Source organism: Fistularia commersonii, chromosome 17 (genome assembly GCF_037954325.1).
Source record: "Fistularia commersonii isolate RoL2024-O1a breed Wild chromosome 17, RoL_Fcom_v1.0, whole genome shotgun sequence".
NCBI lineage: Eukaryota > Metazoa > Chordata > Actinopteri > Syngnathiformes > Fistulariidae > Fistularia > Fistularia commersonii.
Window position 1 is genome coordinate 11,926,423 of NC_141300.1, and position 21,195 is coordinate 11,947,617.

General features: G+C 48.3%; 1 protein-coding gene across 2 annotated transcripts in view; it reads right to left on the reverse strand.

Moving 5' to 3' along the window:
- Positions 1-21,195, reverse strand: part of LOC147225196 (polypeptide N-acetylgalactosaminyltransferase 18-like) — an 87,844-nt gene that overhangs the window by 22,597 nt on the left and 44,052 nt on the right. For both annotated transcript variants that reach the window (XM_086163952.1, XM_086163951.1), the window contains exons 2-6: positions 17,743-17,944; positions 17,494-17,660; positions 13,111-13,297; positions 4,682-4,879; positions 2,411-2,525 (exon numbers count right to left, since the gene is read on the reverse strand). In XM_086163952.1, the coding sequence (XP_086020078.1) occupies positions 2,411-2,525; positions 4,682-4,879; positions 13,111-13,297; positions 17,494-17,660; positions 17,743-17,944 (869 nt within the window). The remainder of the gene's footprint in view (positions 1-2,410; positions 2,526-4,681; positions 4,880-13,110; positions 13,298-17,493; positions 17,661-17,742; positions 17,945-21,195) is intronic.

The window sequence follows — 21,195 nt, forward strand, 5'->3', positions numbered from 1 at the left end:
AACGTGCATCCTTCCGTCGGTATGCTTTTGTCACATTGTTCCGGTGCACAGTCTGCTGCCAGGGCACAATTGTTCGTCGGGGGGAATGCGAGGAGGGCGTGGGGGTTTAGAACAAAGCTTGTGTGTGTCGCCGCTATCACCTTCGCACAAGTGCTCGCAAATCAGAGCGCACCCGGTGTCGGTTGACGGCGACACTTTTGTCTTTTTCCAAAGGCTAAAGCACAGTAATCGCCCTCGCCGCCGGCATGTATACTGACTCTGAGCCTGACGGTGAGAGTGAGGGAGCGAAGAGAGCCATTATTTCCGGAAAGCGTTTGCATGATAAGCCCTGAATGCACCATTCAAGTCATCCGACCGCATTTTACGACAGAGGCTCGATCGTCCTCAAGCTCACCCTCGACAATGGCCACGTTTGCTCGTCGGGCGATTGATTGAGCGGTCGCCTGGCGTCGGACTGAGAGGCTACTTTTCGTGACATTCAAGGTCGACCAAATGCTAGTAGAAGCGCTTATAGTACCAGCAGTTTAACTAGACTTTACTTATACCATGTAAGGACAACACACCCGGACAGCTCTGATGGACTCATTCCAGATCCCATCTATCCTCCTCACCCCAAAGAGAAGCTCAACAATTTCACCTCCGCTACCCCAAGCTCTGCTTCCGGTCTTCCCTTCCATTGTCTCCAAACTATCCAGCATCGCTGTCTCACCATCTTGTTCACCTTTCCTTTAATTCTGGACGGCACTCTTATCCCACATTAAGCCCTGACACTTATCTCCGCTCGTTCCAACTTGCTTGAACGTGATTCTTCGGCTAAATTTTCTCCATCTGCCTCCTACTCCCTCAACCCAAGAGTGAAACACCAGAATAACTAGTCGTCGCGAGACGCTGCCTGGGAAAAGAGAGATGTCGGCCCCCGCCGGGCTAATGATGCGAGTCCGGCCCTCCGAACCAGCTCGCAGTGCTAAGACAGGGTGGAAGTGTCACGGCTAATGAGCTGTACAAATGTCACTTCTCCGCTGATCATCACCCATTTGGACTGGCGGAGGGATGCCGTTGTTACGCCGTCACTGCTGCAGTCCATGAAGGGCGGAATACGGGGCGGAGCAGAAACATCCCAGCGGATTTGCCCTGCAAATCAACGAGCGAGAAGGAGCCCTCGGGGTGTTTCGGCGTGAGCATCGACCCGTGAGGAAGGAGTCGCCGGTCGAAGCTGCCGTCTCACCCTTTCCCTTTGACGTAGTGCGTACCGTCGGAAAGTGAGCAAAGCTACACCTAATGCATCCAAGAACGACTCCCAATCCGGCCCATCACCTTCAGCTGGACCTTTGCAGGACGCCGCCTTTCAGCTCCACTCTCCAATCACTTTTTCTGCAGGCGGACAGCACAACTGCTGCCGGGTCATTTAACTCACGCGTGTTTTCTAGGGAAAATCACAAGTGATAACAGACCGCCAGTTGTCTTGGAGAAAGTTACGTTTAACCCGGTGAACGAGGGGAATCCATCACACCTTGACAGCAGTCCATCTGCTGCCAGTCAACAGGAGAGTGGAGAGCATGGAGCACCAGCTGTCTGTTTAAAACCTCGCCAATAACTCCTCTAAGAACTGTGCAAACTGCTTAGAAGGCCAAGACGGCAGATTCACTTGTTCGTTATCCGTACCGCTTTTCCTGCAGTCGGGGCTGCATGACCCGATCGCAGCTGTGATTGGGCGAGAGGCGGGGTTCACCCCGGACAAATCGTTAGGCCACATATAGAAAAACAAATACAACGCTTCACTCTCTCATTCATGCCTCATATAGAGACATAGAACTATTCACTCCCGTGAGTTTGGACCGGAACCTGGTAGAACCCCATGCGGACACGGGGAGAACATGGAGACTCCAGAGAGGAAGAGGTAGTGATCCAACCGGGGATCTTCCAATTTACCACCGCGCCGTCCACAGACAAAATAACTTAATTTAAAATATTCAGCTGAACAAGCTGTGTTGGAGGCATCTCGGACAGGGAGCGCCCTCAACCTGGACCCGACGACCTGAATATCCAAAATATTCTCGGAAAAAAGTGGCAAAATTCCAAATTTTTTTTTTTTTTTTTTTTTTACATGGGTATCAGGAAAAAAAATGTTGCGTGATTAGATGGAATTAGGATGTAACGTGTTCTGCCGGTCCATCTGCACTCAGACCGAATGAATAATGTGGACGAGTGATGAAGCCTCATCCTGCCAAAAAGGAAAGGTCATCGCTTCGTATCTGTATGCAGGGGCGCTCGGCTGCCCGAACATTTCAATCTGGACGGAGCTGAAGCTTCCATACAAATGCTTGGATTGTAGCGTAGGAGCTGTGGAACGCACACTTGCAGTTGTACAGCCCCGACTGTTATGGGCGATGATTCTCCGCTTCACACTCACCCTAATGCCGAGCTCGACGTTCTCCCCGCCGTAAATCTCCATGCCTTCGTCCAGAAGGCCGATCTCCTCGAAGAACTTCCTGTCCACCACGAAGCAGCCAATCAGAGCAGGGCTCCTGAAACGCAAATAAAAATGCAGAGGAGTTCTGTGCAAGCTCGAACATCAAGCAGGATGGAGGTACAAAACTCTCCGCTGCCCAGAGCAAGTACTTGAATGACTCCTTATGACATAATAAGCAGTTAGCAAAGACCATTTCCAATTGGGCTGTTTTTCCAGATCACCATCCACCTCATACAGACACTATACATTCAGATAGGCATTGAAAATGCAAGTGCGAGTTCCTCGGATTTGCATGGAAAGCTTGACCATGAACTGTTGAAGGCCTGAAATCCAGCTGTTTGAAACCATCACCTGGTTTTTGCGTATTTCAGAATACGCAAGCAGAAACAGGAGACTTCTGGAGACCATTTAGCTGTTCTGGAGGCCTTGGGGGTTGTTTTAGGGATTTCTAGGGTTGTAAAAAACGCTTTCCATAACTGTACAGTTCAGGACTACGGTTTGGGGACTCCGTACAGGAAGGGGAACCAACCAGGGTCCTTCCTGTTGTGAGGTAGAAGCGCGAATCACTGCAGCAGCATGCTATTCGTATGTTCTTAGCTCTTCAGCTTGGCCTTTTGTTTTTGGATTCTTCTTCAGCTTTGATTTGAACTTGATTGGCTCATCCGCCGACACTGGCTCCGCCCCTTTGGCTCGTGGCCCCTGCGGCCGCCCTTCGAGGCTCTGGTCTCCGACCGCATGCAACGCTGTGAACACGTGTCGTCCCTTCTTGCCGAACTGTAGTACAACTCTTACAACAACAACAACGGTTCCGGACACTTTGAGGGGAACCCAGGGGGGAAGGAGAGAGATCTTTCATCAGCCTCCAACAGGATCGGTGGGAGGAAAGAAGCTCTGTGATTAGTATTCATGCCGTCCGTCCTGAATATCAGTGTCCTCTTATCAAAATTAAATACAGCAGCACTACAAAAACAGCTTGTACGGATGAGCCTCTCCTCCCAGTGGATAGTGGCTGGCAAACAGCCAGACACGCTGAAAGCCAAGATGCTAATAGATGCTAACCCCCCCCCCCCCCCCCCCCCCGATCTCCCCCCCCCCAGCTTTCAACACAACAGCCTCTCCGAGCCGTGGATCAAATATCATTTCCATCTCATTTCAGACACCGGAGGCACTTGGAGGCGAGATCGAGGGAGTGGGCAAAATATTAGGGACGTCTCCCAGCCTGAGCCGCCGCTCCAATTCCGGCCTCGCCCTGATCTGAGCCTTTCAGAGACAGATAGAGATTTACTGCTGGGTGAATTGTTCTGGAGAGGAGAGAGAGGGCTCCCACAGAAAGATCTGACCCTCATTGTTTGAAGGTCATCCGTCATCGTAGTCCACCTCACCGCAATAAAGACTTCATAAAAAGGGGGAAAGGGAATTTCGCCTCAGAGCCGAGATGGTTGGTGCACTCTGGGTTTGGAATTCTTTCTACTTCCTTGCCTCCAACCGCAGGGGGTGCGAGGACATCCTTGAGATTGCCATGGAAGGGAAGTAATTCCCTTCATCAGAACATGGAGGCGGGCGTTTCCTCAGGTCTCTGTCTGGATCCAGAACTGCTGCATCATTGGACTGCGAAATGGACCTGCAGATGTATCATCCTCCGACGGAGACCGCCAGTCTGTGGTTTTCGCTCCCATTGCAAGTTGTTTTATCGGCGGTCTCACATCTAAATAAGTCAGGGGAGGTTTACAGCACTGAATGTACGGAATATCAGGATTTAATATTTCAAAGTTATGGTTTGCATTTCCGCCCCTACTTGGTCGATTCAGTCAAGTTCCCCTCTTGGTTTGGTGCGACTGAACCCACACTGGGTCAAGAGGTTGTCCTCGTTCGACATTTCATCTCTGCTCCGTTCCGAAACAAAACAATAGCCAAAAGAACGGTGATATTGCTAGATCTTGGATCTTTGAGGGCAATCTTGGAGATCTTAGCAACAAAGTTTCATCTCCAAAGCGGTGCAGCAAAGTGGGCACGTTCATCTACATGAATTTGGGGCGGCTGGAGCTCAGCTGGGTGGAGCGGGTGCATCTCCAATTGGTAGACTGGGGGTTTGATCGCCGGTTCCTCTTCCCCTTATGCCAAAGATACTGAAGTCCCAGCAACTAGCACCTCGCATCTCCACCGCCATCGCTTTGTGAAACGGGTGAATGTGACGCCTTTCTTTGTGTTTACCTGATCGGCGCCGTCTGGTTGCGCTGGACCCACCAGGACTTAGGGGGGTTGAGGTATCGACACCAGAGCTCCCAGTCAAAGCCCTGGGCGGACAGCGGGTACTCCTCGATCTCAAAGGTGTCATACTTGATGTTGTCAAAGGAGGGCGACACCACTCGGGTCCGGTCCTCCTTTATCCGCTGGAGAATGGGCTCTGCCCTGGGGAAGCACACGGACAGGCCAGCATGGGTTAGTTTACTGTTCGCAAATGGTTGCTTGTCTCTATGTGAGCTGGGAACGAGAGGGTGAATGTTTGTGTATTTCTATATGATGTTTAATAAATATGTTATATGCTAATAGAGAAGTACAGAGAAGGTCAGCTGCATTGTGTTTTTGTTGACCTAGGAAAAGCGTACGACAGGAACTCTGGTTTTGTATGCAGAAGTCTGGAGTGGCAGAGAAGTATGTTAAACTGGTGCAGGACATGTATGCTAGCTGTAAGACATTGGTGCGGTGTGCTGTAGGTGTAACAGAGAAATTCAAGGTGGAGGTGGGACTCCATCAGGGATCAGCGTGGAGCCCCTTCTTGTTTGCAGTGGTGATGGACAGGCTGACAGATGAGGTTAGACAGGAATCTCCATGGACCAAGATGTTTGCAGATGACATTGTGATCTGTAGTGAGAGCAGGGAACAGGTTGAGGAAAGTCTACAGAGGTGGAGGTATGCTCTGGAAAGGAGAGGAATGAAAGTTAGTCGCAGCAAGACAGAATATATGTGTGTGAATGAGAGGAACTCGGGTGGAACAGTGAGGCTACAGGGAGTGGAGATCAAGAAATTGGAGGATTACAAGTACTTGGGGTCAACAGTCCAGCGCAACAGAGAATGGGGAAGAAAAGAAATTGGTTCAAGCAGGTCAGAATGGGTGGAGAAAAGTATCAGGGGTACTATGTGATATAGTGCATCCAGCGACGCTGTATGGACTAGAAACAGTTACAATGACAAAAAGACAGCAGGCAGAACTAGAGGTCACAGAGAGGTTCTCTCTGGGAGTGACCAGGTTGGAGAGGATCAGGAATGAGTCTATCAGAGGAACAGCACATGTTAGATGTTTTGGAGAGAAGGTCAGAGAAGCCAGACTGAGATGGTCGGGTCATGAACAGAGGAGGGACATTGAATGTATTGGTAGACGGATGCTGGAATTGGAGCTGCCAGTCAGGAGGTCTCGAAGAAGACCAAAGAGAAGATTTATGGACGTAGTGAGAGAGGATATGAAGGTAATTGGTCTGAGAGAGGAGGATACATTCCTTATTTTCTTTCTTGCTATAATTTGACCTTGCTTATACGTTGTACCACGAGAGTAGCACAAATAATTTAGACGTAACCGTGATGTTTCAGTGACAATAAAAGCTGATTCTGAATGAGAGGGTGAATGGTTGTATGTCTCTCTATGATACATAAACAGGCGCTCCCGCAACCCTGCGTGCAGGATAAGAGATACAGAAAATGGATGGACGAATGAATTTGAACTTCAAACTTCACTTTAAGAGCTTGCTTTTATAGAACAGCAATCCCCGAAAGACAGGCAAACGTAACGTTCACCCCCTGCTGAGCATCATTCACCACGTTCTAATCACTCGCTTTTGCACCAGCAGAAAATCAGCGGCAGACGCCAACTATGTTTAAACATCACCCTCACAGTGCATATCGTATAAATATGTTCCTGCTCGTGACCGGGAGGCAGATTTGACCCGGGATCAGCAGAGGTCACTGATCCCAGGCCGGTTGGTTATACTAGAAGACACGAGGTGTTGCAACGGCCGTATTGAACCTACACACGAATCCCGGAATCCGGCAGCCAAACGTTAGACTTAGATCGGCCTCTGCATTTAAAAATAAAGGCTTTTTTTTTTCCCAAGGAGGGAAAAAGCATATAATCCCGTATGTGCCGTTTGCTGCGGCACAAAGGCCCCAATTAAAGAAGGAGGTGCAGGACAAACATGTGGTCGGGCCGAGATAAAGAGCAAAAGCGGAAGAGGAGGGGGCCGGAGGTGGAACTCCGCGGCTCAGGCTGAAGTTCCACACCGCGAAGGAACTAAATCCAGGCTAAAGCGTGGTGGGCAGGGGGTCCTCGGGCGAGGGGGAGAGGAGTCCTCGTGACCAGAGGCTGTTAACCAGACTGGATCAAGTGCAGCCTGCAGGCTGGCGGAGGAAAGAGACTTCTATTCACACCCTCGTAATGGTTGTGATCTACATGATGTGTGAACAGGGTTTCTGCAGGTATCAGCTAATCTGATTTAATGCCTTCTAATGCCACTTTAAACTTCATTTAATGCCCAAGTCCAGCTGCGGATACAATTATTTACAGTGGTGTCAATCTTTTAGATCTGGAATAGATTTTCACACTTTTGAAGATTTGTACGAAAGACTCACAGGGATTTAAATTTGTGTATGATTATCAATGCAGATTTATTTTTCATTATTATTATTACTTAGTAATTCAATCTTTTTTTTTTTTAGATTTATTTTCAAATTTTTTGGTTTTCCTCCCACAAGCGTTGGAGCCAATGGTCAATTAAAGGGTTCCCCTTGTCAATGGTCACCAATCATCACACTATTACAATCAAAATTATTAAATTGTTTTTATCCCCCCGTCAGGTGTATTTCGATTTTCAATCCCTCTTGATATTGAATGCTTTATAAAGCTATTCAAGGTCTCAGGTATTTTTTTGCTAACATTCCCTATTTAGTGGCTTTTAAAGCTTTTTAATGATCTGCAGAAACCCTTGTGAATGAGAGTTGGTGCTTCCAATCACACGCTCATTAAAACCAGATTAATCGCCAATTTCACCGCCTGCAATGCTAGCTCGGGGCTAAAATTCAAACCGAGGGGTTCGGGGTACAATCCTAAGGCTGCCGCTTGGATTTCCAACCGAGCGTCCCTGGTTGGAGTCTTGCAGGCCCACCATTTCTGTGTGAATGGGTGAATTCATTGCAAAGCACTACCGTAATTTCCTGATTATAAACCTGCGGCTTAAACAATGATGCGGCTAATTTATGGATTTTTGGGGGGGCTAACGTGCTTCATGCCGCAAAAACATTTAACCTCGTCACATCGGACCAACGAAAATCTGTGACATTCTGAGGGTGTTCAATTCTGACACCGAAGAAGACGACATTAATGGATTTAGTGCACGAAAGGGAGGTGAAGATAGCAATCAGCTGGAGTAGGAAAAAGCAGGGATAGAAAATGGACGGATGGACGAATGCACTTTTCCTTTGTTTTATTCATTATTAATCTTTTTCATCAGCCGTGTTCCAGCATTTCCAGTATGTATCTGTGGATGTTATCGGTATGCCTTTAATTAAAATGAAAATTTTTCTATGTGAATATCTCACCTGGACAACTGCAGTGCAGCCAATATAAGCACACGAATCGTAATTTTTCTCAATAGTCTATTTAACTATTTGCATTGTCACACACACACACACACTCCACTTGTTGGACTTCATACATGTTTCTCAGTACGGAGCGGATGGTTTTCAAACACCTCACGGACTCGCTCAATGGTCGATTGCAATCCACCGCTCGATCTTGAAGGTAACATTGGTAGTTTACTCGTCGAAGTCTGACATCGGTCCTCAGTCTGTGATTTCAACACAAGTTCAAGCAAGCTAACCAGCAAGTTAGCCTTTTCAAAGTATTTCTTCTTCAGTGTTAATGTCACCAAATGTAAGATAAAATAAATGTAACTTCTCCTTCGTGTTAAATAACTGTGAATGTATTACTCATGCAAATCCAAAATGATACATATCCATTCCCATCTTTCTTAAAACAGCCTTCCATCTGCATCAACTTTTGTCTTCCTGGACATTTAGGGATCGTTTGTATTTTTCCTTTTCTACTTGAAATTAGCATTGACTGCTATCTAATGGCGGGATGCCGTCGCTTTGTGGGAATTGTGGGAAATGTAGTTTATGGTCAATGCACGTGTTTGACTTATTCAAACACAATCAGACATTTTAAGACGTTCTCGCGGGCCACGTAATATGACAGGGCGGGCCACATTTGACCCGCGGGCCTTGAGTTTGATACATGCGTTCTAAAGACAGGGTAAAACATGAATCAAGTATGAAACAGAAAACTTCGCACTTTCACGCGCAACGGGCGGTAGACTTTATTTTCCCCTCGGTACAGTCGCTTGATCTGTCCGTCTACCAACGCTTTTCCGAAGAAGGGAAATGTGAAGCGGGGCTTTTAGATCGTTCATCAAAGCTACAACACCAATTTCCCCGAGCTGAGAAGGAGAAAGGTGAAAGAACTAAAGTCACAGTTGTCAGAACAGCAGTCATTTTTCTCGGGGCTGATTTTGAAAAGCCAGCAGCTGCCATCCAGACCGAGCCACTCTCGCTGACTCCATGCAGTGCCGGTCAGAATTTCTCATGCAGGTGTTCGAGGGGCATAAACACGTCTCAAGTACACTCAGTACATCATGAAATAAATATAACAGCACTTTTGGTGCAGTTTGGTCCTTTTTACGGGAACATGTGAAGTGTATCTCATAAGACAAAAAAGTGCGCGCACCCTCGATCTATAGGACAAGAAGGGGAACGGTTGCGCGTCTCCATATGTCGCTCCGATACACCCTCCAGCCCCGCCGCTTCCTGGCTCACGAAAAACCTAAGATCTGCACAGAAAAGAGCTCCGAATGGTCCGCAAAGCAAATTGAGCAGAGCGTTTACGTCATTATATCATTATCAGACTGTAAGGACAAATAATGTTTCCCATCCTCTGTCTACTGGGACAAAGTGCCAGAAGCTGCCATTTAAATGCAAACCAGGCGGTCCATCCCACGAGGAAGGGGGGGCGGCATGAACACAATTATTCCCGTTTTATCTGCGCGGCCCTCAGAGGTGTGCGATAATAGCGTCGGAGCCGGGCTTTTATCGAGCGCGCTGATTGCTGGTTAGGAGGTGCATCCTGCAGCCGAGACACCAAAACTTACAGATACCACGCACAGGAAGTCACATTTGAGGACCCCAGATACCAATTAGAGGCCGGGAGACGGATCGCGAGTGAAATTCTGTGTTTCTCTTTGAACGGTCGGTTTTGTGTGTTCACCTGATCCGGCTCGTCACCGAGCGAGAGAATCGGGAGCTTCTCCGTCTCCATCTGGACGGAGGCTCAACTGGACGAATGGTCGTATGTTTCTACGCGATGGGTGATGTGTGCAATCTAATTAAATGGTTTTCGTGCCCTTTTTAATGCCACGAAACAAATTTAATGTCCACCTCCAACTGCAGATACGTTTATTTATAATTATTTAAATCTGGAACAGATTTTCCACACAGTGGCAGATTTGTACAGATGACCTTTGGAGTAAAAATGGAAATGAATAATCACACGGATTTAAATTTGTGCGCTATTATCCGTACATATTTATTTTAAAATTTATTTTCAATATCTTTTAGTTTTTCCATTTATCTATTTTGATTTCTTTTGTTTTCCTCCACCAGCATTGGAGCCAATTGCCAAGTAAAGGGTTCCACTCGTCAATCATCACCGATCATCACAATATTTCAATCAAAAATATTAAATGTTTATAAATGTTTTTTTCCCCTATCAAGTGTATTTTAAAATTTTAATGTCTCTAGACATTGAATTTAATGTTTTTAATGATATTTGAGACCTTAATTTTTGCTGCTATTTTTGCTCTACTTAGCGACTTTTAATGCTTTTTAATGGCTCTCAGAAACTGGTAAATGAGAGCTTATATGGTGCTTATAAATGTCTGTATGACGTACAAATGAGAGGATAAATATCGTATGTCTCTACATCAGGGGTGTCAAACTCATTTTGGTCCGGAGGCCACATACGGCCTAATTTGATGTCAAGAGGGCCGGACCGGTAAAATCATTACCTAGAAGTAACACTAAGTCCTAAATTTTTCCTTTGTTTTAGTACAAAGGAGGTAAACAGGTAAATTATAAAAATCTTTATATGTAATGAACTGTTCCTCTAAAATGACAAATTAATATTAAAAGTGAATAGTAAATAAGAATTGATTAAATTACACCCTAAAGATTTTGTTGAGTTAAAAGAGAAAATCTTGTCATTGTGGGGAAAATTTGCCACTAGAATTTATTAGAAAATTGATTGGCAACATGTATAATGTTTACAAGGCTACTGGTGGCTATTCTGGTTATCAAATCAATCTTAAATTTCCCCCTTTTTTTTAATATCGTTTTTGTAGTTTTTATTGAAATAAGAAAAGAAAAGATTGTTTTAAAAATGTCAATCAAAAATTTTTTTAACAAAAAATCATTTTGTTTTCAAATTTTGAGGCAAAAAATATATTGCGAATCACTTTTTCATTTTTTCCTTGCGCATTCCGAGGGCCGCAATTGGCCGGCGGACTGCGAGGCCCGAGACACCCGCTCTACACCATGTGTGAACGACAGTGAATGGTTTTATGCTTTAGATTTAATTCAAATGTTCAATTATTTAGGAAAATTCATGATTATTTAATGTCTCTTTATCAAGTGTGAACGGTTGTACGTCTGTGCATGTGGCCCTCAGATGGATCCAGGGTGAACCCCGCCTCTCGCGGCAACCCAAAGTGCAGGAAAAGGGAAGAAGATGCTGAACAAATGAATGAATAAAGTGTGGGCTTTCATCGCTGATATGAGTTTGTGCAGGACAGAAGGTCTTTCCTCACCCGTTCTCACATCGACTTCTTCCTACTTCCTGGTCTTGGCGTAGATGGTGATCGCAGAGCACGCGGACGCGCGGGGCCAAAAAAAAAAAGGCTTTAATACCATCAATAACCCTGCAATTACACGTGTTTCCATGCGAGCGTCTCAACGGCACATAATTGCTGTGTAAGGCTGGAACAATTACGCAGATTGCGCGGGGCGTAATTATACAGCAATTTGTCAATTTTCCATCCGAGGAGGAGGAGGCGAGCCACTCGGAGGGGAGAGCCGGGAGGGGGCGTCGTCATGGAGACGCACAGCAGGTGAGAACGCCGCCGTCTTAGTCGACGGAGGTTGTCAGAAACCTGTCAGGTTCATTTTGGAAAACTTTAAAGTGTTCAGGAACCCCCGAGGAGCATGTTAGCCTTCACGTTTGGCACGTCCTGCTCTACCCGTCTGATGTTTGTCTCCGGCGAAGTAGATGCTCTGGATTCCAGTCCTGGCCAAGGATGGACCGTCTGATGTGAAGGGGAGCGTTCAATGCCGATAAAGCTTTCTGAAAATACCAGCTCCTCTTCCCCCTCGGAGCGTCCCGATCGTGCCTGATGCTAAACGTCTCCCTTCATCTCCAGAACCAAATTTTAAATAGATGCCGGAGGAAGCAAACCAAGGTACATCTGATGGAGAATCCTTAGATGATGTTTTAACTCTGAACAGCTTCTCTCTACAAATATACAAATTAGTTGTCCAGCCATTCTGTGTCTGAAGTAGCAAAGTCCAGAAATCAGAAACTACACTTATTCATAAATCGAATTCTGACTTATGGAAATCTCCTTCCGCCGCACATGAAACGGAATATACCATCAAGGAGAATCAAAATGATAAAAAGCATCACCTTAATTCAATAATCGTCGGTTAAATCTGCCTTCAAACGTCGTTCTCCTCTGTTGAGGTGATAAAATGCAACATCAGAAGTTGTGAATTCGCCTCTGAGGAAAAGCAATGATGGTATGGACTTCAAAATTGGCAAAACCCAAAATAACGACGAGAGCAAGCCAGGCGGGAGTCAGATAATATATCCTGTGCGTATAGTTGTCGTACAGCTGGATCATGCTGTTTGCAGATAACACTGTGATGTGTAGCGAAAGCAGGGAGCGGGCGAGGAGAACCTAAGGAGGTGGAGGTATGGCCTGGAGAAGAGAGGGATGGAGCAAGAGGTGAGGCTACAGGGAGTGGAGATGAAGAAGGTGGAGGATGTGAAGTACCAAGTGAGAGTTTGGTAAAGAGACACTTTGGAACGGGTGGAGAAAGTGAGTCTGAAAGGAAAGGTGGAGAAGATGGAGGCAGAGCTGGAGGCGGAGGAGGTGAAGATGTGGAGTTTCCTCTTTGGGGGTGAGGAGGGATGGCGGAGATCAGGAAGGAGTCCATCAGAGGGACGGCACATGTCCCAGAGAGGGTTTGGACATGGACAGAGGAGGGATGGTGAAGATCTGCCGAGATGGGAGTAGGTCTGGAGGAAGACCAGAGAGGATATATGTGGTCGGAGGACAGGAAGTTAGTTGGTGTCAAAGGAGATGGATAGATGGAGGTAGATGATTTGCTGTGGAGGCCCCTGAGGGGAGCAGCCCAAAGAAGTAGTAGTACACATGTAGCCTCCGAGACAAAGAACCAGAAGCGTCCTTTATCCTTCAGAGCCTGAGCAAAGACACGCCCCGGGGGTTGTGGAACAGGAGTTGCTGGAGTCGGGTTCTGCTCACCATCCTGCATTGAACTCCACGTGCGCGTCGAACAGGGCGACGACCGGCGCCGAGGCTGCTCGCCAACCGCTCACCCTGGACCGGATCAGGCCCTCCTGCTTCTCGTGACGGACCAGTTTGACGAAGTCCTGCCCCCGCTGGCCGTTGGTCTCGTCCACGAAGGTCTGCAAGTGCTCCTTGAGTTCCACTGGACACAAAAACATGTTGTGAGATATTCGGGTACAACAGTTTTATAACAATATGATAATGCAGATTTAAACATATTTAAGCCCCTTTGTGGTTCTACTACAACTACTATAGGACCTATTTTAGAGCTCAGAGCCAATCAGCATCTCCAGCCCAGGCAGGTGGAGGAGTTTTCTGTGATTTGAGCCATTGCTCAGTGGATGTTTTGCTTTGTGGTTCGAGCACAGATTTGAGTTTGGAGGGAGCGGGATGAGCGTTTGACACCGACACGGCCGCCGGTGTCCGTGAAGTGAGACAGCGAGATGCGCCGCCGACACTAGGTGTGCCCAGAGAAACACATGGAAAAATACGAGCGAGGTTGTGGACACGTGCATGACGAGACGGAGAAGGTGTTGTCATTGAGATACGGTGACGGACATCATCCTCTGGGAGAAGGCAGGAGGCATTTGCAGGGATTTGTTGCGGCGGACAGTGGGAACGTCAATGGGCGAGGCGTCAGAAGGGTCGTTCGAAGCTGGTTTGATGGTTTTAAAAAGAGGCGCGGCTTCACGCCATCCATAAAATTTAGTTAAGTGCACGCATTACATTTTGCAACACATTGTAGTATTACATTTGGAGCCAGTGAGTTAAGGATAGACTACCAAATGAAAAACTCCCCCAACCTCCTCCTATGCCCATCTTCAAGAAAAATACATTTACTATAACTACTTCATTATGTATGACTACTTTTATTTGTTACCTATTAAGTACATTTTTATTTGTTCATAAACACGTAAGAAACCTGAGGGGCTGGAACGGATTCATAGCGTTTCAATTCATTTCAATGGGGAAATTTAATTTGACATACAAGTCATGGAAGCGACTGAGCTCCAAAGTGCACTTCTTCCTGTAGTTCAGTACTTCACACGGGATGAATGTTGGGACGGGATTCCCTCGACCGGATTTCAACGCAGGAAGTTCCAGCAGGGTGGAAGTTCTGTTTGGTCATTTTGCTCCTGGATTCTCATCATGCCTGCAGCACAGCAGCCGCCTTCGCCCCTGTTCGTTATGAGCATGGACCTGCACTCCCTCCCTTCCCCCGCTGCCTCCTTGCAATTTGTCCGAGCCGCCGCTGACCACGAAGAAAGATGAAGCCGGTCCTGGAAGAACGCCGTCTGCGGCCGCACATTAATGTGAGAATACTCTCCACTGCACCTCCAATTATCTGCTCGGACGTCTGGCGCATGCTGGGAATTCAGATTTCACTCAAATGCAAGGGGACGTCTCCAAACCGTGAGTGTGAGGGGTCGAGCTGGGGATTACGTAAGGGAGGGTCTGGACCTCCGAGGGCGTCCGGCATCGGGACGTTGCTGGAACGGAGATTCCTCCTCAATGCCGACGCTATGCATGTTGACACGGAACCTCAGAAGCATCCTCATTGAGACGCTTTTGAACATAAAAGTCCCAAGAACTATCAAGATTGCATTTAGTTCAAGAAATTAGTCTCTTCCAGGGGATCCTTTTGGTTTAGCATTCCCGCAGGAAGTAAGGGAGCACGGTAGGGACGGCTGTGACGTGAACCTTAAACGCTCCAAAACAAAACGCCGAGGAGGAGGAAGACTACGTGGACACATTGGAGGTGGAATTTGCCACAGCGTTCATGGAATAGAAATCATAAATATCAGATGGAGTGAAGGGTTTTATCTTCTCCTTGCACTGCGAAGAACACAGTTAGCCATTAGCTAGCCGTTAGCTGACTCCAGACCTATTTGGTCCAAAATGTACCGTAATTTGCGGACGCTAAGCCACAACTTTTTTCGCGTAAACAACGCTGCGGCTAATATATGGACTTTTTTTTGGGGGGGGGCTAACGAGCTTCACGCCGCTAAAACATTTATCCTCGTCACATCGGACCGATGAAATGACCGGGAAATACTGAGTTCGTTCGACTCCGACACCGAAGAAGACGACTTTGACGGTTTTAGTGCGCAGGAGGAAGCCCGAGATAGCGATCGGCTAGCCGGTGCGGCTTATATTGAGGTGCGCTCAATAATCCGGAAACTACGGTAGATGTTCCTCTGTGAGCTCTGGAAACCCCTCTGAGGTGCAGCACGCCACAAGAGCTTGCACCTCCTCATGGATCTGTCTCTCGCTGCTTCTGTCCATCTTGTCTCAGGAAATCAGCCAACCAGCGACCGGGCTAGTTTTTAAAAAATGGCACTCCGCAAGAAGTGTCTGGTAATGGGCTTTAGATACAACTGCTAATAATAGCAGACGTCTTACTTCTCTAGCTCCCATCTTCAGGGTCATGGAGATCCATTCCCTGCTGAGCCACATGCTGTGTTCTCCTGCAAAGGCTCCACAAATAGCTTCATCAAGAGTCTGAGTGAGAGCGGCCCTGAAGCTCCCGGTCCTTGCGTTGGGACCGCAAATGTGGGCGGCCGCGAACGATCAGGAGGCAAACTCGATTTCGGACGATCTTCCCTCCGCCCCCCTCCCTTCCGGTAACGGCGGTCTGCAGGGCCCGTCCTGAGCCGGAAGATCCGATAAGAGCGACTCTGGGGAGCTTTTACCGAGACTGAAGGACAAACTCATTTGCAGATAAAGATCACGCTGCCTCTCCCTTGTTCTAGTCAAACAAAAAGGATGATGAAAATATCTTTCAGCACAAAGACGTGAATCCAATAATCTGCAATTTGGTATCCGCAGATTTCGGCTTCTTCTCTGAGAGCTTTGCTCCAGATGTGGCCGCTGACGGAGGCTTTCACGGCTCGGCGCCGAAGATCGGGGGGCTCAAACTCGACGCGCCGCCACCGCCGTCTGGACGGAACCCCCCGTCTGACCCTCGTTTGTCACAATTAGGCCGCGCGCCATTGATGAGACGAGGCGGCGGCGCTCCCGCGTTCGCCCTCTCCCATCAATTACCATCATCTGCGCCGGAGCGGCCGATGGCGGCTCGTTCCATCATATCTCCCCGAGGTGCATCAGGAGGGAATCATCGTGAATCCATCTATTCAAGTAGCGTCTCCGCTGAATCAACCCCACACAGCCGCCAGGAATAATCTAAATGCCGAGCGGGCCGACGACCGGCGGGGGCCGGCGTTGCTATTCCGGCTCTGGCGGCGGACGGTGAGAGAGCCTGCATCATCCTGCAACCGCCGTCCCGGTTTCAGATGCGAGTCTTCTGACAAGAGCAGACCGTAAATAAACCGACCTCCGGTCGCTGCTTTAATCGTTGGATCTATGATGCGAGCGGAGGGGGCGGCGGCGTTGTTATCGAATTAAATCGATTGAGTTAAATCAAGCGGCTGTTAGCTAACCGTCATAGCGGACGGCTGTTTATTCGCATGGTGTTGCAGATTCAGCCCCTTCCCGCGCGATGAATACCTTACCGTCTGCTGTCGTGGACGAGTTACACGTGCGGCGACATTACTTTTATATCAAGGGATTATATTTCAGGCGGCGCCCGAGTCTGCATGGCTTTCCCACCGTCCAAAAACACACCGAAGAGCTGAAGCTGTCTGGACGTGTGAATGGTTGGATTTCTTTATCTGACGCATGAATGATGGAGTGAACGGTCAAGTAAGCGGAGCTTCTCAGTCATCCAACTTTTTAATTCCTCTTCCCTCAGCCGCAGGGAATCTTCAAATCTTTGTAGTTAACAGTTAACAATTAAGACAATTTATATTTCATTGTATTTCTTATTCTTCCTCCTTTCTACTATTATCTATTACTGTTATGTTTTTACTTGAAACTCTGGCACAACAATTTCCTTCGGGGATAAATAAAGTTGTTCTCATCTCATCTCTCATCCAGGTCACGGTGAATTCACGTACCTGTCGCGAGTTCAATGACCTGTTTCTGAACTATAACTGCCTGGGTTTTGGGCGGGTTGAGGTTATGGTGGCTTGTTATATAAATGTAAGAGAAGCTGCTCGGGAAACATCTTCAGATGAAGAAATTCAGAAGTCCAGTTGCCACAACAAGAGGATTTAAACAAGAAGTGAAGGGTCAAATGTCTCTAAAGGGTATGAGAGGGTGGATTCTGTTTAAATGAGAGGGTGAATGGTCGAAGTGGTGAATGATTGTTCGTCTATGCAGCGGTATAGATGCCGCTACATATTTCACCCTCTCACACGCCGTGATATGACGCTGTGGGGAAACGGCTGAAAAGACGAAGTGAAACCGACAGCGGTGGATCGGCCCGCCGGCCCTTACCGCTGTCGCTGTGGTCGTCCACCAGGATGACCTCCCGCAGCAGGTGCGGCGGCGTCCTCTGGATGGCGGTGTGCACGGAGCGCAGCAGCACCGACAGCGCCTCGTTGACGAAGATGAACACGACGCTGATCTGGGGCAGGTCTGAGGAGAACCACAGGTTCCTGCAGCTGCAAGGGGGACAGAAAGGCGGCCATGTTGGACGTTTCAACCCCCTCGGAGAATTCTTTCCCGCGGGGAGACGAGCCTCACCCTTCCGGCCGAAGATCCGAGATCGGCCGCGTGAGCGAGATGCGGTCGCTCAGGTAGCTGTTGTAACCGTAGTAACGGAACTTCTTGAGGGCCACCCGACGGCTCTCGGGGCCGAGGTCGCGACCCCAGCGCTCAAACAGCGAGGCGGCGGCGTCGGAGTCCGGGGAGGACGGCAGACCTTCGCCGTCCTTCTGGGGAACGTCTGCGATCAAAAACAAACAAAAAACACAAATGAGGGAGGGAAGACAAACACTCGCTCCTGACGTCGGGGGAAAGATGCATATAACACACACACACACACGCACACACACACAGTTTGTTGTGCGAGATACGGCTACGACACAAATATGACATTGTCATTACATAAACCGCGTGCCGGCAGCTGAGTTGATCTGCAAATCCTATAATCCACCAACATGCCTGAGGTTCTCGCTTTACTTGTACCCACATTGTTGGTTATATCCCTGTGTGTGTAAGTGTGTGTGTGTGTGTGTGTGTGTGTGTGTGTGTGTGTGTGGCAGGGGGTGTAGTCTGGTGGAAACGCTGAGAGAAAACATGCTTCAGGCCTGTTTGGATAATAGATGGGACGAGAGGAACGTGGAGTTAGCGTCTCGTTCACTATGAGGTGTGTGTGTGTGTGTGTGTGTGTGTGTGTGTGTGTGTGTTGGGCTGCGTCAGCTCTCCGCCTGAGTCACTGACGGGGCAGGATCATCCACCAGGGAAGAACATCCAAGCGGCTTGTCGGCGCACACTGCAGCGTTGACTATGGATGGTGCAACTGGACGACACCTCACACACACACACACACACACACACACAACTCCGGTTATTAATAGGTTCATTGTGTTAGAGCAACAAGGAGTGGTAGTTCTATCTGTAGTTCCATTCCTCATCAGACAGATGGATAGCCAGACGTCTGTGTGTGAGTGTGTGTGTGTGTGTGTGTGTGTGTGTGTGTGTGTGTGTGTGAGATCATCATAAATCACCCCGAGTCACATTGTGGATATGTATTTTATTTATTTTTTCCTCTCGCCCATACAGTCGAATGGAGATGAAGACAAACAGCTTTCTCTGGTGTGTGTGTGTGAGCGCGTGTGTGTGTGCGTGCGCACGTGCGTGTGTGTGTGACACACTTCTTTGTTAATGCAGTCGCACTACTTCCCTTTTGTGGTTCAACTGGAGTGCCGAATTAAACTCAGCAGGGGCGGGAAGAATCACACGGATGGCGGGCCTGTGTGTGTGTTTGTGCGTGCGTGTGTGTGTGTGTGTGTATGTGTGTGTGTGCAACAAAGCAGGTAACACAGGGACACCGCCGTCACTGTGCTGCATTTGCCTGAAAGAAAGTATCATTTGGCAGATTTCATTCAGCTCAGGGCGGCACGGTGAGGCTCCAGCTCACAGCCAGAAGGTCCTGGTTGGATCCCAACAAGGTTCCTCACCCATGCAGGAGGTTCATTGGAGTCCCTCGCTGGAGGTTTGGAGATGCTAACTTGGATGTCACTGTGTGTGAATGAGAGGGTGAATGGCTGCATGTCTCTACAAGTGGCCTTGTGATTGGTCCAGGGGGAAACCTCTTGTCCAATGACAGCTGGGATAGGCTCCCAGCACCCATGGAGATGCAGGATAAATGAATAAATGAATAAATAATTCATGCCATGTTGTTAAATACAGTAGCAGTGTGTTCCGCCCTGCTGGCTGCTAGATGTTTACTTTATGTCACACTTTTATTTATTACTACCGCCACAGACGGGACCAGGGTGTGTGCTCACGTCCGGTCTGGCAGCCCGGCACGTGACATGCACAAACACACACACACACACACAGATCCCTGTGATGATTGTGTGAGTGAGATTACTGAGCTGTTAAAACACACGACTGTCGAAACGTGCACCTGCAGTAGGAAACACAAAGCGCAACAAATCATCTTCATCATGACACGTCCGGCAGATCAACAACGAAAGCGAGAAGGAACCCTGCTCTCAGGTGAGGGGTTTTTTCCTGTCCTTTCAAAAAAAAAAAAAAAAAAACAGAGGATGGGCAAAACCATCTGAAGGGCGTGTGTGATGCTGGCTACCTCAGGCTGTCTTTACGGGCCTGGACACACACACACACACATACACACCCACATACAGAGAGAGCAAAATACCTAATGGATTAGCAGCCGGGTGACCGAGTGTCTCACCTTGTCCTGCACTCACTTTGTGTTGACTTGGAAGCTGTTTGCTCATTACGCTGGATCCACACGCGCACACACACACACACACACACACACACACTAGGTAACTCAATGCACCTCTATTGCTGTTAGCTTAGCCCAAATCATGCAAATTTGATGTGGCTCAGAGAAGGGGCCAGAAGGTGTCGGGTTCATTTCAGATGGTCAGATGGGTGGAGAACTTCAGCAGGAGAAGCTATTCTCACACTGAATATTTACGTTATAAGACAGTAGCTGCAAAGCTGCAGCTCCCCCTAGTGGCCCGGCATGGACACTGCAGCCTATTTAAACGTTCTGCAGATGTTTCTTGGAGGAGTGAAGATCTGGAGTGCTCATAGACCAGCTGCCCCAGCTTGCTGCTTACCAGCGCTCCACCTCTTGTTTGTGTGGCCTATTTCTTTTAAAGTAGGTATTTTCATGGAAGTGGGTAACCCAGAAATATAGAAAATAGGGCAAACATCTACCAAGAGAAACCGAAGCGGTTACGAGATTCTGCACTTTCCCCGTCAGACACCCGGAGAAGCGACAGGCTCATCTCGGGATGAAGTTGGCGAACCTAAATTGGCTGAATTGGGTGATAATGTTTATCTGCAGGGGTGTGATTTGTTCATGGAAAGCCATGAATGCAGCCAAATAACGTCCAACGCTCCTCCTCCTCTTCATGGCTCCTCTGTCTCTGGTACAAGGAGGAGCCGTGAAGGCTCAGAGGAGCTGCCTGTTCGTCCCAGATGCCTCCTTTGTAAACCAGAGCGTAAAAAGCCTTTTGGAGGGAGACCATGTTTCAAAGCATAGAGAGCAAATGAGATTCTCTCCGCCCCCAAAAAAAACAAATTGTCTGCAGCCCTGGTGTGTGTGTGTGTGTGTGTGGGTTGACGAGAAGCTGGAGTGGATACGGAGGAGGCGTGGTGGACGATTGTTTGACATCCACGCCACATTGTTGCACTCACAACCCGTTTCCCGATCAGCCTGACCCCGTGGATCATGTCAGGTGTCAACGCACCGTCGCCGAGACGACCGCTCGTATCTGGACGGGACGGTCGGCCGGAGCCGGCGCTCGGTTCCAACAATCAGACCCCCCCGGCTGTTGTTTGTGTCTTCGGGAACAAATTGGACGGATGCCTTTGCAGAAAGGTCAAGAGGAACCGAGAGAATTACTCCATTCATTCATTCACTATTATCTCATCCCAGCCCTGCTGTCATTGGACGAGAGGCCGGGTTCATCCTGGACCAATCGACCG